A 16626-nucleotide genomic window follows, 5' to 3' on the forward strand; every position below is an offset into this window, starting at 1 on the left:
TTCTCACTTGAGTTCCATTTGAGAGCGGAGGCTTCACTAGCCGCACTTTTTCCAAATGTTCAAAACCCACAACACACTCTTTGGGGACAGCTGCAGTCAAAATGTGGATGATGATCATCAATGTGTTTGATATAAACCAGGGTGAGGAAGCTCAGTAGAAAGTAAATACAGTCAAATAAAGTCAGTTATTTATGGAGAGTGCATGTTCAAAGTTTGGTTCAGTGGTTTAAGCAATGCCTTGTTCGTGCGTTTTATTCAAATTACGTCTTACATTTTTCATATAACGCTATTGTGATGATAAACACCACATACATCTTTATCATATCTTTTTAAAATATCATTATAACATATTTATTTACAAAAGCTATTTCTTTTCTAGCTTTTATCCAAGTTTTCAGGACCCTCAATGGTTCGCTTGTCCATCACAGGTCCATCAAGTTAACTCCTAAGGAACTTCAGTGAACCTAAACTAAGTAAGTAAGGAAAACGGAGTACCTTGATAATACCCAGGAACGCTCATGGAGAACAAATAAACTTCCCAGAGAAAAACCTTGCCCCGCAGGAAATCAAACCATGATTGTTAGTGTGAGGCAACACACTAACAATCATGCTACATGCTACCTCTATGTAATGTGAGAGTGAACGTTTTGTTCTAAGACATCAGGAAAATACTTCCACTAAAAGTAATATTTTCCAGGTTGGACCTTGTTTTACAAAATAAATACTATTTAGTTTAGTACTTACAGCATGCCAATACTGTAGAATTTCTGGCAAACTTTTAACATTTTCAAGCAGTCCATAAACCACCTTTTATTTTATTTATCGTTTTCTGTGAGTACATTGGAGAAGATGATGGAGCATCGTGTGATTCAACTTATGTCAAGCAAATTCTTCCACGACTAATTCACTGAATTTGAATTTAATGATTATTTAAAAGGGACAATGCACATTAATAAACAGACATGCTGTAAATGAGCCAGAGTTAGCCAAAAGAGGCTGGTTTTCGTCTGGAGTCCCTGGCCAGCCTAAAATGTAAAAGGTATTAAATACAGAGAGAATATGACGAAAGAGAACAGGTATGACAGATAACAAAATAATTACTAGGTTGGGCATCGTTTGGATTTTAACTATTCTGATTCCAATTCCAATTCTCAATTTTGATTCTGGACGATTCTTGATCCCGATTCTTTGAGTTGTGAAGGTCAACAGGTCACAGATTTCTTATTTTTTTCATTTGAAAAAGCCTTACAGGCCATTTTTATTAATTCACTTGTTGATACAGTTTAATTTGGTTGCTGCACTGTAACTAGGGTATTCAATTAACAAAGGTCTCCAACTGTAAAACTGAAACTTGATGAAATAACACTACAAACAAGTTGTGAGCAGTTTAAAAAAACAAAGAGCTGCAGCCCAGGTAGATGTGAAACTAAATAAAACAAACTCAAACTCCGGAGCAGTCATGTGACAATCAATCAACACTTCTTGATGAGGAAGATTAAGTTATTTCGGTCATTCTGCACTTGCGCGACTTGCGGCGATGACACGCTGGTGACGACATAATCCAAGATAGTGGCGGCCCGGACTACAGCCGACACTATTTAATAAGAGCCTTAAAAGACATGGATTTAATGAAAAGAGTGGACGGATGGAACCGTAATTATGCAGACATTCACACGGACACACATGGACTTATTAAACACAAACGGAACAGGCTTCACGGGACGGCTGGCACTAGGACTCGGAGGCGGAGTAAATCCCCATACTGCAACTACAGGCTGTAATATCACCAGTTTATCATTTTACCTGTTGTTAGAGCTACTATCTTTACCAGGGAGCCACTATTTATTGCTGGTGATTGTTTTCCGGGGCTTTTTACCGGTGATTAGCTCCGCGGTCCAAAATGAAACCGTAGCCAGACACACGCACACACACTCTCGCACACACATACACACAGACAGCAGTCGCTACAGTCGTGTTCTGAACGCACCTTAAGCAAACCCCGCGTAAACAAACATTTAGGCATTTAGGAATTGAAATTCTAATATCTTCGTAACGGTTCTGGAACCGGACGTTAGGAACCGGTTCTCGGTGCCCAACCCTAATAATTACTGATAAAAAAGCACCAATCCTGGAGTAAAACTCTAACAGGATAGTTAATCCATACTTAACACAAGAGAAACAAACAATGTACAAAAATCGAAATAAAATAAAAGGTTGTTAGTGTGAACATAATTGGTGGACAAGAAGCCATATTTTTAGCTGCGGAGAAAAGGAGGTGTATGTGCCGAGTTGTCTGATGTGGTCTGATATTTGATTCCATTCCTGTGAGGCATTGACTGAAAAAGTGCTAAAGTGACTAAATTAAACACATTTTAACAATTATGAACTACATATGTATAGAACTGTACATGGAACTGTTTCATGGTTCCCCAGTTTTGCGTTAAATTATAACTGACAATTTGTCTAGAATTTCCATGACAATTAAAAAGTAAATAATCTCAACTCAATTACAATTTAATTAGGATTACCACAGCAACATATTTTTTAAATTACAATTTTGCCATAATTTTAATTCATTTTGAATTACGCGATTAGAATGATAATTGACCTCAACCCTGACTTTGACCAATGGTAATGCAGCACCATTTGCTGTAACTGTAAGACACCGATTTATCCTTCATTGGTTGCACAATTGTGCAGCTCTAAAATAAAAAATGTTTTTATGTCACAGACATGCACAAGAAACAGAGCAGTCCTCCATGTTGAATCCCAATGTCCATAACTCCTGTCTTTTTTTGTACAAATGCGTGGGGTTACTTTGAAGATGTGAAGCCTGTATGATGTGGTTGCAGGGAAGGAGAGTAAGGCAAGCCAACTGTATCTGCTGCTATAATCAAGAGCCATAAATGACTGCAAACTACAGAGAATGGTTAGTTTATGCTGCAGCGACAGTGTGGGTATGATGCACTCTCTCCTCAGAGCTCCCCTGCTAACCCAAAAGAAGCATCTCTTTGTTTGCAATGGAGCAGGTCTGCAGTGCAGGCTCTCATCAGCTGTGGTTGCTGAAAGTTCTTCCTGTTGTCAGCAGCATATTTCATTTCCCTGTCATTAGTGCCTGCACTATGTTCCAGTAGGTCTTTATTTAATAAAAACAAAACTGAGTGCATCACTATTTATGCATTTATTACTGGATTCTGAACCACGACTTATTAAAAACCAAGAGATAGCCAGACATGCACATAAAATATTCTCTGCTCAGCATTTTCTTTAAACTCTAACCAAACATTTTGGATATCTTTATACCGTACTCCTTTCCCGTCTTTAGAATTTACTATATGACGCTCTAATCCAAAACCAGCCTCTGTGACCTTGGCTAGTATTGTTGGAGTGCTTTGCCAGTAGGCTCGCAGCCATTTGGGCCTCTGGGACGGCAGTTCACTATAATTGGGTACAGTCTTTTATTTTCCTTCTGTCCTAGGGATGGGTAACCATTTACCAAGCAGCCTCTGTGGGATTAAAATCACATGGCCCAATATACATTTGGCTCCAAAAATCACAGGCTTTTTAAAACTGAATTGCTTTATACAAAAAAAAAAAACATGATTAAAGTAGCTTAATCCCAAAAGTAACAGTTTCATTTTTCTGTCGTGTATGTCCTCTCTTTTTTTTTTTTTTTTTAAACTTATTTATTATTTTTTGCTCATTTAGCAAAACTTAGACTTAGAGTTGGGGGTATAGAACATTTTATGGCATTTTCTACCCAAATTTATTACCTTTCGTAAATTAACAGTGAGGGTTTAGTTTTCACAAGAAAACTTTTGTTGTAAAAACTGTCACTTTTTCTAAATGGCCCATCTGTTCTGAGTTCTCTTTTGACAGATGATATCTGCACTTTCTTTATCATTAGGTTTGGACAAAAGCCAATAAAGGGATACATTGCCTTAACTGTGAAATCAATACATTTGTGAGGTCAAGTCAACGTTTCTACCTGCAGTGTAGAAAGCTTTGCGTCATTTAATTCTTAATTGTTGGTTTTAAAACAGCAAAGTCAGCAAGCTCTTGTGTCACATTAAATGTAAGAGCCTGTTGACATAGCTATTCAAACTATCATCTTCCCACATGCTGTTTTTGTATTCTTACATTACACCTACTGTATTGTTTTTTTTATTGAAAAGAATGTCTGTGAGTCTACAAATTATGTGTATGGGCTGCTATTGGGGGCCAGAGTGCCAACCATGACCCACAAGACCAGTTAGGCAGGTGGTTCTAGAGGAAACGCAGGCCAGTCTGAGCCACCCTTCCAAAGATCATCAAAGCCCACCCACCCACATCGGAAAGGAAAGGCAAGCAAAAAAATTGAAAAGGGCAAATAAATGACATGCAGATAATGTCCTTTTAAAGACTTTATTCCTCATGTTTAAACCACCCAAAAAGTCTGGTCTAGCTCTGAATTAATTTCCTTTTCAACAAAAATATTCTCACAATCCAGTATTTCTCAATGTATTCAAACCACAAACAAGTCTTATTGGCCAACAGTACTTTTGTTATGATCATGCAGTCACTCGGTGTTATTTTGTGCTCTGTCGAAATTTTGTATTTTTAGCTTGACTTTTAACTATTGTTGATGATAAATTACTTTTTTTTTTTTTTTTTTTTTTTGCATATACAGTATTTAGACCAGTTTCTTTCTTGGCTGCTTTTCCAAAATAATTCAAGTTAGGGTGTTAAATCTTTAGCAGTTACAGGTAGGGATGCCTCGATACAACTTTTTTTCGATATTGATACCGATATTGCAGCCTTGGGTATTAGCCGATACCGATATCGATCCGATACTATATCAGCACGAATCATAAATACTTTTATTACGTATTTTGTGGTGTGGAATGTTAGAAAAGGCTTGATCAAGTGATGTTACTGATACAGAGAATAATAGTCAGCAATTCAAGTTCACTTCAGTTATTCTTTACTGTCAGTATATGGTGGGAGCAACTGAGGGTGGGAACAAAAACCTATCGGAGAACTTATGTCGGAGATCTTAGATGCAGTCCGATAAAATGTGATATCCGATATCAATACAAGATTGGGACACCCTTTATTACAGGTAATCAACTTAGCAATAAACTACACATAGTAAAGGAATAACAAAAATAACTCAACAACTTTAAAATCGTTCATGGGACTACGAGGGCAAATTTATGTACTGTAATGTATCTTTTTCACAAAAGGTTTAGACAACTTCTTACTCTAGGTTGCATGGACATGCCTCTGCTGTGATGTTTTTCTAATCCTTAGAAAATATGACCCTGCATGACAGCAAAGCACCTGCACAAAGGCAACGCTGTTCAGAACCAGATGACATTTAATGAAAAGTGGTGCATGTCATTTTTATCTGTAATTTATTTACCATTTTTAGCACTGCTACATTTTACATCTAAAGTCTTAAGTGTGATTTTAAGCTCCTTCCATTCTCATTACAAGTAGGTTAAGGAAAACAGTGGTAAAGAAAAAAGAACAATTGGCTCAGAGAAAAGTTGTCTGGATATCCCATTGTAGCAGAACGTTATATTTAAACTGTGGAGCAGATCAGTTTGCATACCTTCCTAGGGCCCTGCAGGACAAGCAATATGTCTACTATGGTTTTTTTATTTGAAAGTTTTTCTTTTTGGCTTGAAACTCGCTGAGATTTTACTGCACAATGATTTTCATTTGCTGACACAAAGGAAATGAGACGCTGGAAAGAATGACGACAGGCTATACAGATATGAAAATAGGATGATAATTGTAACAGACTGTGAGGTTCATTGGAGGAAAATCTATTCGCTCATTGTTTTCTAAGTTTAGATTTTTTTTCAATGTTGCAAATAACATTGTGAAATGCAATTGTTTAAGAAAAAAATGTGTCTTTGTTTGAGCGTTCACTAGTTACAACAAAATGCACTTAAAAATGAAAGAAGGAATACAAACTGAATATGTTTTTTTGTGGAGTTGAGATATGTTCAGCACAAAGAGATTATTCAGTATCTAGATAAATAATGACAGGGTCAGAACATCTCTGAAGATTACAGCTTTTGGAAGTGTACAAAGCAATAGATTTACTCAGTTCCTCCCATTTAATCAAGGCAGTGACTGTCAATATGTAACACGCATCCATATACCGGCATTCTATCCGTACGCAGCGCCCCTCATTGGCCAGTTTAGGTTACGTGATAGGTCCACCACGTGACCTAAATTGGCCAATGAGACGCTACGCACTTGTACTTCCGTTTGTTTTAATACGTCAACTACGTAACGGACTAACTAACCCTAACCCACATTACGGACTAACTAACCCTAACTGCACGGAATGGTCACGTGACTTCCGGTAACGTCATTTTTCGTACGGATAGAATGCCGGTATATGGATACATATTACGTACTAGAAGACACTTCCTTTAATCAACTACCCGTTACGATACTGACCTACTAAAGGAATTTCAGTCTCCATGAAGCAAGAGAACTAATTCAGTAAGTATAGAGATTCTGAAAACTACCGCTCTGTGGCAAGTGGACTCAAGGGAGGAACGGAAAATGTAAGATTCCGAGAGCAAGAAGCAAAAGAACAAAATGTGAAACTTTATAGTCTTAAAATGTTCTTTTATATCCTTAAGGCAACCACAAGGTTACGTTCCTTGTTGTGGTGTCGAGTAAGGGAATGGCACAATAACAAAACCAGGATAAAAGACACGGAAACAGAAATAATGTGTTTATTTATTATAACAAAATAAATACTCCATCAAACCAAATATTAACTGTTGAACCAAAAGAGAAAGGTTTAAAACACTCCTCCCAACATAAACCCACCAAATAACTACCAACTTAAAGTTCCACAAACGTTCCCCAGACAAACACCCTCCTCTCGCAGGAGCAACAAGAGCACACAAGCTCAGCCACGCTGACCATACAGACCATGAGTGCTCACCAGTCACTCTGCTGACTGAGATCTCCAGCTGGAATTTGAAGGCCAGCTAATCAGCCACTGTTCAGCTGGCCTTCAAATTCAGCTGGGTGGGGAAAAGGGCGTGGCCTGCTCGATCAGGAAAGTGGCAGACAGACAGCAGAGCACGTAATACACAGGCTGCGTCCGAATAGTCCCTCCTATCTCCTTTCCCATAACCTCGTGGATGATGTCATGGGGTTAAGGAAAGGTGTTTGGAAAGGAGTTAGTTTTGACGATCAAACGCACTTCCACTAGGTGACGTAATAATCCTACGGCCGCCCCTCCTTTCCTCAGAAAATTTGAACGCTCTTTTATCATGGCTGCCACTTAAACACTTCCGAGGGTTAAAGAACAATGGATAGGAAAGGAGATAGGAGGGACTATTCAGATGCAGCCAAACTCTGCACTGCACCCATGGTAATGGACGCTGACTAACGATAACAACTGGGATCCTCTGTCAAAATGGATCAAGTTCAAGTCTGCCTAGTTCTTACGGAAAATGACTAATTACGCTTAGATGAAAAGACTAAGAAGGAGTCTGCTTCAAACTTTCCAAGTTGAGAAAATTAGGAAATTAAAGAGAAGAGTGATGTTGGTTTGAGGATGTGGGAAAGATGGAAAAGAGAGAAAATGAGAAACAGGTTGAAGAGACAGAAGATATGAAGGGTTGCAGCTGTGTAGAATTGTCTCATTTATTCGATGCAGTAAATCTTTTAGATGTGCTGTGCGTCATGCTTATGATCAGTTTGATAATAAAGTTATAGATCATGTTTTTTTAGTTTAGGGTGGAAAGAATGAACAAAATTACTTGATATAAGAGAACAACAACATGTTTGCACTTCTGGTCACCACAATAGAAACCAGTCACCAGATCAGTGATTAATATTGTTCTGTTTAAGTGGATGAAGGGGATTGGCGTGAGAAAACATCAGAAGACTGTATGCCGTCAGATCATGCTGTCTGTTTAGGTTTGCATGCACACAGTGGGATTTTCTACCTACGAGTATTATGAATACAACCGAAACAATGTCCTGAAAAACTCTCATTGAACAGAGTTGATTTGGAGTGCAACGTGTGACATCTGTTATATACATTTACATAGCTATGTCTTGGGAAAAAACTTGTGAATTAAAAGCCAAAACGCTTGTGAAATAAATAAGATAAAGTAATATACCTTTGGGCTTTAACAGTTGAAGGATTTTACATTCAAAACACAGGAAATCACAGTTCTAAATGATCTATATTGTAACTATTCAGTGAAGGAATTATTTGTCATATCAGTATCGTATGTCCTCTTCCAAATGTTGCCGTGTTTTATGTTTCCTCTGCTAAAAACACAATATGAGAATCTGTGTAACATTGTTGTAACTTTGACACCAACATGATCTACCTTCTGGTGCTGTAATTCAATTTGTGCTCCGCTGGCAGTCATTGGTAAATACTCCCACTCCGACTGAGCTCATACAGCAAACTGAGTTAGCATGGTCAGAAAAAAGAGCCGATAAAAGCCATGAAGATGGAGATGGTGATGGTTTCCATGTGTGCACAAAGACACCTGATAGCACTCCTGGCAGGTGAATCAACATTCTCCGTGTATGACACACAAGTACCCAGGAGTCCTGCTCAGGTTTACAAGACCAAGTGATAAGTCATTAGTTTATAATAAGTAAGGATATTTAATCAACTCGTAAAGTCATTGTTGGCCAGATTTACCTGGCACCATCCAGTGTTTACGTCCTCATCAGAGGATTTGACCACTGTGTGAACTCCCCATAGTGTCAGCAATAAGTAATGATTTTAAGCATATCCTTTTACTATTATTATTCAATTGAATTCAAACTGTTCCCTCTAATACTAATGCTGACACTTCTATTGATGATCTTCTTTTTCCAGATTGTTTGTAATCTTTCCCTAATCTCCTTGTTTACGAGCAAGTGTGAGCAAGAAATAATGAGCGTGTTTTTCTCTACCTCAACCCTTTTGTGCTTCCTGCTCTTAAATCTGCCATAATCGATTTGTTGCATGCTGGGGTTTTTTTTTTTTTTAACTGTGAGGTATGGTTTTGTTGCTTTATTCGTCAATTAGATATCATTAGATTTACAACTCTAGAGCACAGATACTGTTTGACAACATTTATATACAGACTCTCGAGGCCCAGATGTTGTGTCCTCTGGCTGCCCTGGCCTTTTAGTGCTAGTGCAATCCTCCAACAGCTGGGATGTGCTTCCTTTAGCTGAAACACTGTTTATTAGGAAGGGGTGCACAGCGGTCCAGAGCAAACTGCTAATCCTCAATTGTATGTGGATGGCTCCAGCTGTCAGGTCCTGACGTCTTTATCAAAAGGCTAAGGGCCGCTCGTGCCTCCACATCCGACTGAAGTGTGACATTATGGTCATGTGATGTATGATGCATGTGTAACTATCTGCTGAAAGACATTGAGAGAGTTTATTTGTCTTGCTTGGTTTGCTCAGACTGTCTAGTGAGCGACTGAGTGAAGCTGTAATAGTGGAGCAGTTTTTTTCTTTTTGCCCATGAGTCGGTTCACTGAAAGTTAATGCATTTGTAGTCTTTTTTTCAAATATAAATGTCCTGAAGGAGGACTGAGCGTTTTCCACAGTTTGTTTCACAGACTTTTTGTGGCTATGTGTAAAGTCAATATTAGTCTTTTTCAAGAACAAAAAAAAGTCACATGTAAAAAAATCTTGCTTTTCTTAAAAGTCCTCAATTGAAAAACATGGCTTTGACATCACGTCCACAATTACACTGTATCCTGGTTGTAATCCTTAAAACATCAAAATACTTCTTCAATAACATATTGTGATTGAATGCAAGCTTTAATTAAATAATACAGTTTAATCTTTGTTGCTGAACGGCATCGACCAGTGATTCCTTCTGACCAGTTTTTTTGAACGTTAACATCTTAACATTAAAGCTGATATCCGGAGTTTCTGAGAAATCTATGTTTATGTATGATTTTTATTGAAATTCGAAAAAATACCTAACTAGTCTTTTACTATGGTCTATTGCCGGTGGTCATTCATATACATTAATGTATATAAGTCCCTCCTTCATCCTATAGACCCCTATACAAATGGAAACGATCGCCGAGTGTGCCCAGCCAATAGGCTTCTACTTCCTGTTTCTGAGACTGTCAGTGAATGCGGAACTGTGCAAAAATTTGCTCCTGTTTGTCGCTCCGCACACTTTGATAAGCACTGCTTTAAGTGGAGATAATCCTACATTTTATTGAATTGAATCGCTAAGAAATCCATTCTCATTCACTAAAGTAAGAGTTTTCCAGCTCTCTGTAGTAAACAGATACCAACAAGCTGGGTTTACTTAGGTCATTGTAATTACTTTCACTGTCTGTGGACACACTTCTCCTGTCATCTAATTTGTTAGATTATTTGCCAGTAAAATGACACAGTCGCTGTTTTTTCACAACTGCATTTGAGGCACACGTCCACCCGACTAAGCTCTGAGGTTTTTGGTGCCTAAAAAACCCTGATAGACTTCATAGATGCACACAAGACAAAAAAACCCCCTAACCACAGCTGTTTCATAAAAGCAGTTATTATTGTTATTGTTATATGTGGACACACTGTGCTGTGCACTATAAAAACAACAACAACAACAAAAAAAAACATTGCTGGCTCTAAAGTCTATTTCCAGAGTTTTGCAATGTTCTCCTAGTTCTCCAGACGTTATATTACCTTTAGTGTATCAGTGGTCATAAAGGACAGTATTGATTTAAGGAGAGCTTTGACACTCGTATTACACTTAGTGCTGCTTTAGTGTGCAACATTGTCTTGTTGTGGTTGGCTTTTTGCTGTAGCTGCATTTTCATTACCCTTGGAAATGCGCAAAATCTAAATAGCGCAATAACAACTAGTAATGGAAAAATATTGCAAAAAAGTTTTTACGCTTTCATGAGGAGGTTTTTAAGACGTTTCGCTATTGAAATTGGCCTCAACAGCGCTATGAAAACACCCTTTTCCGCAAATACACGTCACAAAACGTGACGTACATGGTCACATGACCACTTCTCTTCGAGAAAACATGACGTGGTACATGTTGACAGAAGAGGAGACCAAGACATTTCCTAGCATTATACTTTAAAATGATTACTGCCACATTAGACAGCAAACAACAAAGGAATACAGAGAGTTAAAAGGAGGTTTGGTGCGTCCGTCTTTCTGCTGAGAAGTCTCACGGGATGAGATTTCATGGGAGTTATGAGGCTCCTGCCCAAAACAGCCTTCAATGGAAGCACGTTCAAAGCACAATTATACTTTGTCGACATTTAGAGATATAGCTTTTATTTTGCAAAACTCTATAATTTAAACCCAGCTTGTGATAACTAGGGATGTCCAGATACAACTTTTTCACTTCCGATACTGTACCGATATTGCAACCTTGAGCATTGGCAGATACTAATATCAGTCCGATACGATATCAGCACGATTCATACATACTTTTATTACTTATTTTGTAGTGTGGAGTGTTTGAAAAGGCTTGATCAAGTGATCGTTATTCAAACAGAGAACAATAGTCAGCAACAGTAGGGATGAGAAAAACAGACCAATTTGTTATTAACCAATTGGTTACATACATTTTAACCTTCAACATAATATCTACAGTATTCTACAATTGAATAAATATTATATATATATATATATATATATATATATATATATATATAGGAGATTTTAGATGCAGTCCGATAAAATCCGATATTAGTTTTCTGGCTGATATCGGACCGATATCCAATATTAATATCGAATCGGGACTAGTTTCATTAAAGCTGATATCTGGAGTTTATGAGAAATCTTTGTTTATGTATCATTCTTTTGAAATGCGAAAAAATACCTAACTAGTCTTTTACTATGGTCTACTGCTGGTGGTCATTCATATACATTAATGTATATAAGTCCCGCCTTCGTCCTCTAGACCCCTATAAAAATGGAAATGATTGCCGAGTGCGCCCAGCCAATAGGCTTCTACTTCCTGTTTCTGAGACTGTCAATCAAAGTGAATGTAGAACTGTGCACGGAAACAAGGACGTGCGTCACAACAGCAAACAGGTAAATATGATTTTGGCTCTTACCTGATCCATAGACCTATATTAATGTGACCCGTTGCGACCTTGTTATGTTCCGCAATGCGCATGGAGAAAAATAGAGGTGTGGCTTCTAGTAGATTGCAGGGGGAGGAAGTGGAGCTGTTGTGGGCGGGACATCGAGACGTCCTCTCAGAAACTTCGGATATCAGCTTTAAGGTCAAAATGAGATGAGGTGAAGAAAAATATTCTACTTTTTATAAAATCTTTGTATTTTTGTGTATTTTGGGGGTTTTATTGGTGTCAGATAGACAAAGTAACGTTTCATCTACTTTCAACCACACAACATTGTCTTACCCTGAAAGGAGGTCAAGAAAATCTTATTGGCAATCAATTCCCTCTGTCTGTTTATACATCCAGTTTTAGCATTCTCTTCTTTCCCCTCCGTTCTGATTGATAGATTTTTCTATGGGTCTGAGTTTACTCTGGACCTCTCTTGTCCATCTGGGTTATTTTTCATCTTGCTCACTCGTAGGGACTTATCAAGGCAAATATGGGTTCAGTTACCTGCCCTGAGGAATACCAGCTGACTGCATTCTGAAAAATGATCCTCTAACACAACTTCAGTGTTTATTCAATCCAGGTCTTATTATCAACACTGTCAGGGCTGTGGTTGTGCTACTTTAGGAACTTGTTTGAAAGCTAGCGTCGAGTGTTGTGCAAACTCGTCGTTGGATACACTTTTGAGGACACCAGAAGCAAGAAAACATTTATACAGCATGCAGATTGTGTATGCGTGATCCAAATGAAATCCACTTTGGCACATTTATGTGGAAGTGTCAAGATATTTCATTGCCCGAACTAAAATGATTTGAATCTTCTTTGCTGTCCGCATGCACACATTTCACTGACTGTTGGAGATTTAAACGTTTTGTCTCACTGACAAGAAGATTTCCAGCACAGGAGTCTTGGCATAAAGTTTACATTTAGTGGAAAAACTTAATGTTGAAAAAGAAAACTTGTTCTGCTTCCAAGCCACAGCTCGAGGAAAAAGATTTATAGCTCCATCGTGTCTGCAGGCCTTGAATGTACATCGTTTTACCCAAAGTTAAATGAGCATAGTGGTGCTGCTGCTGTCAAAATTGGGAATTATTAACTGTCCACAAGAGGCTAAAGGCAATTAGTTTACAATAAAGTCTGACGCCGGCATAAAACGTGTAAAACACATTCACATTTTATTTTTGGCTTGTTAAATTTGAACAGAAACACAGATATCACATTGACACCTCACAGTTTAGAGGTGAATAATATGAATGCATTACTGAGAGTGTAGAGAAATAATCTCATGATACTTTATACACTGTGTTTAACTTTTTAGGCACTCATTTTGCATTAATAAGCACTTAATATCAATACAATATATAACCAGAGTGGTGAAAGTAATGGATTACAAGTACTTGCGTTACTGTATTTGTGTTGCTTTTATGAGTACTAGTATTTCTTAATCAGTCATTTTACTTACACTTAAGTATGTTTTAAAAGAAGTACATATTATTATCTGTTTTTAAAATGATCAACAGACATACGACTTACAACCCGACTTACAAAGTTGGGATCCCGAAATAGTAACTTGGGGTCCCAGATGATTAAGTCGGGGCCTGAGATAGACTGCAGTAACCCCATCAGCAGTTTAAAACTAGAATGCCTGTTTACATCGCATATTACGGTAAAGCCCTCAGAAGCCTCAAATCACACCAACAGTACTATACAGGTGTATTGTACCAAAAATGCTTCATGATGCGTTCACGACACCTCAATTGCAAGCATAAATCACACCAACTGTACAGGTGTATTGTACCAAAAATTAATCGAAAATCGAATTGTTTTTAGGACACTGCACCAGATTGTTGTTCTACAGCCTCCCAGATACCTCTGTGTCAATTTTCGACTAGAATCACTTTAGCATTTTCTCATAATTACACAAAACACACAGTACTGTGTGTATTGGTGAAGCACAGTACAGTACGGCTTTACCGTACTACGTGATGTAAACGGGCATTCTAGTTTTAGCGTTACTGCAGTCTCGGACCCCGAGTTAGTAAGTCGGAATCCCCTTTTTTTCTTCTCATCCATGTCACCTCCAGGGCTCCATATATACAGATGCCTTTGTGGAAAATAAATTAAGTTCCAACTGTGCAAGATCTCGTCTCTTTCTTTTTAAGTTTATACATGAGATGTTTACTGTTTGCAAGGGACCCGTGCCAAGATTTATTACCAAAAATAAACATAGGGGGTGAAAGTAACTAGTACCTTTTACTTTGAGGTACTTTGTACTTGAGAATTGTATGTACAATTTCAATCAAGTAACAGTACCTCTACTTGAGTAGGATATATCAGTACTCTTTACACCTCTGTATATAACAAAACAATAACAGTGTCTACTTACTGCAACCTGCTGGCATAGAGGGCTAGTCACTTACTCAAGAGCAAAATAAATGCACTAATTCTCACATCGTAAACTAATGCTGCACCGCACTAGTACATACGCAATTTCTGATCCAGCTTCACCATTTTAGAGGTTTAATGAAATCAAACCTTCTAAATTTGAAAATTAAGTCATAAAGTTGGCCCACCTCTGCTCTGAACTAATGTGTGCCTGGAGGCTCAAACATGGCAGCTTTAACTCTCTCCCATTTGTTTGTACAATTTGACATCTGTAACCATTTACTGCTTACGCAGCAGTGAAAATACCCCCCTGCACTGAAAATAAGCTCCTGTCTTCTTGACACACACAAGCGTCCAGTTGTGCTCCTCCGGTTTAGTGGTGTGCCCTTTAAAAATAAGACGAGTAATAATTCTGTGAGACACAGCAAGCAAATTGGCCTTCAGCATCGGCCGCATAGATAGGTCAGTTATAATCCGTGTGTTTTATGGGAAAAAATCAGTGTATGGTATTGATACTTAGATAGCAGTCAGCTGTCTGACCGACTCTGGCTTTAGGACATAACAAGAATTACCAGTCTTGGCAAATTGCAGTTAAGTAGAGCATTTAGGAGGTTTTAAATCTCCGGTTACCTAATAACTGCCCTTTAACAAAGCTAATAGATGTTTTGTGAGCAATCCACACTTCGTCTTTGTCCATAATTATAGTACCTACTTTATATTCTCAGATTCAACAGTACCAAGAACAATATACACAATATCCTCCATAATTACTGACAAAATTATTTTGTTTTCACAAACAATTCACTTAAATGTAACACGTGTTATACTCTTTTCAACACATTACCTCCAACAACATGTCAGACGTATATAAAGACCACCTTTCAAACCCTGGCCCGTTTCTGTTGTTTTGACACATATTCCCTATGGGAACGCAGTAATACACAACTGTTACAACAACAATAGGAAAATCCTCCTTCACGGGGCATGTCCTCTTTTGTCAAACATCAGAATGACTGTCTGGGTACTTTTTTCCCCCAAAACCTGTAAATCATTTGCTCATTTTTCTGCTTGTTATCTGAAGATTACATTTCAATCTAGGGGGTCATTATAGAGATATTGACTTTTTGGTAATCCAAATCTGGTTAACGGTAAATCTGTTTCATGTGTTGCATTTGGGAAAGTATAAACTTTTTTTTCCATATTTTTTCACAGAGTGCCAAAAGTCTGCAGAACAACAAGGACTCGCGTGTTTTGTGGACCAAGGAGGAACTTCTACTGAGCACAGGCTTTGATATGGTGAGAAACCCCATAGAAGAATCACCATTGGTTCTTGCAAGCAACCAATATTTGTAACAAGTAGTTGAAAACTCCATGATTGAACTAGGCTTTTCTTTAACTGGTAATAAATTAGTTTTCATCTAATCAGTTATGGACAAAATGCACCTAAATTTGAGAACATAAGTTCTTTAATGAAACTTGTTGTGGCGCATTTTAATGAAATGAGATTAAGTCAAGTTGAAGAGTTACAGGTCAGATGCGGACACAGGGTTTATTTAGACAAAGGGTTTTTTGGGGCAGACCGGTCTGGGGTTCAAAAGTTTCTGTGTGTGTCCCCCAATGAATCTGTAGTTGTCCTGTGCTCTCAGGGTTTTTGTATGCTGCTGATAGTGCTAAGCATAACAATGATGAAGCCTCTGAGAAGAGACCTTGGTAAATGTTATCAGTACAATAGTTTCTGGCCTGCTTAGGGCAGTGTGACCAGAACTGACCAGGAGAGTATCTGTAATCGCATATATACAGTATATGATCCTTAGACATCCAAATCTCATGATGCCACAATATAAACAGGATATCTGTCAATAAGCCAGAACATCAATTAAAGGAATTTACCAAAAAAAAAATTTTTTTTTAGTATTCACCTAGTTTGAGAACTGCATATTACTGCAGTAATTCCTGAAATAGTGAGGAAATTTTTAGTGTAGATTCATTGTATTATATTATCTGAATTTGATTAACAGATATGTTTTAATGTAAGTAAAAAAAAGTTTTATGTTTCCCTTCATTTATTGACTGTTATGTTTTATACACATTATGTCCATACAGTATATATAAAGAGTTCCGATAACATTTGTTTTGTAAATTCACC

The 16626-nt window shown here is 37.8% G+C and overlaps 1 protein-coding gene across 2 annotated transcripts in view; it reads left to right on the top strand.

Annotated features, from left to right (window-relative positions):
• The window catches only part of LOC114467874 (mitochondrial import inner membrane translocase subunit tim16-like), a 130754-nt gene that overhangs the window by 23175 nt on the left and 90953 nt on the right, over positions 1 to 16626 (top strand). For both annotated transcript variants that reach the window (XM_028454371.1, XM_028454369.1), the window contains exon 8: positions 15693 to 15776. In XM_028454371.1, the coding sequence (XP_028310172.1) occupies positions 15693 to 15776 (84 nt within the window). The remainder of the gene's footprint in view (positions 1 to 15692; positions 15777 to 16626) is intronic.

This window comes from Gouania willdenowi, chromosome 8 (assembly GCF_900634775.1).
Source record: "Gouania willdenowi chromosome 8, fGouWil2.1, whole genome shotgun sequence".
NCBI lineage: Eukaryota > Metazoa > Chordata > Actinopteri > Blenniiformes > Gobiesocidae > Gouania > Gouania willdenowi.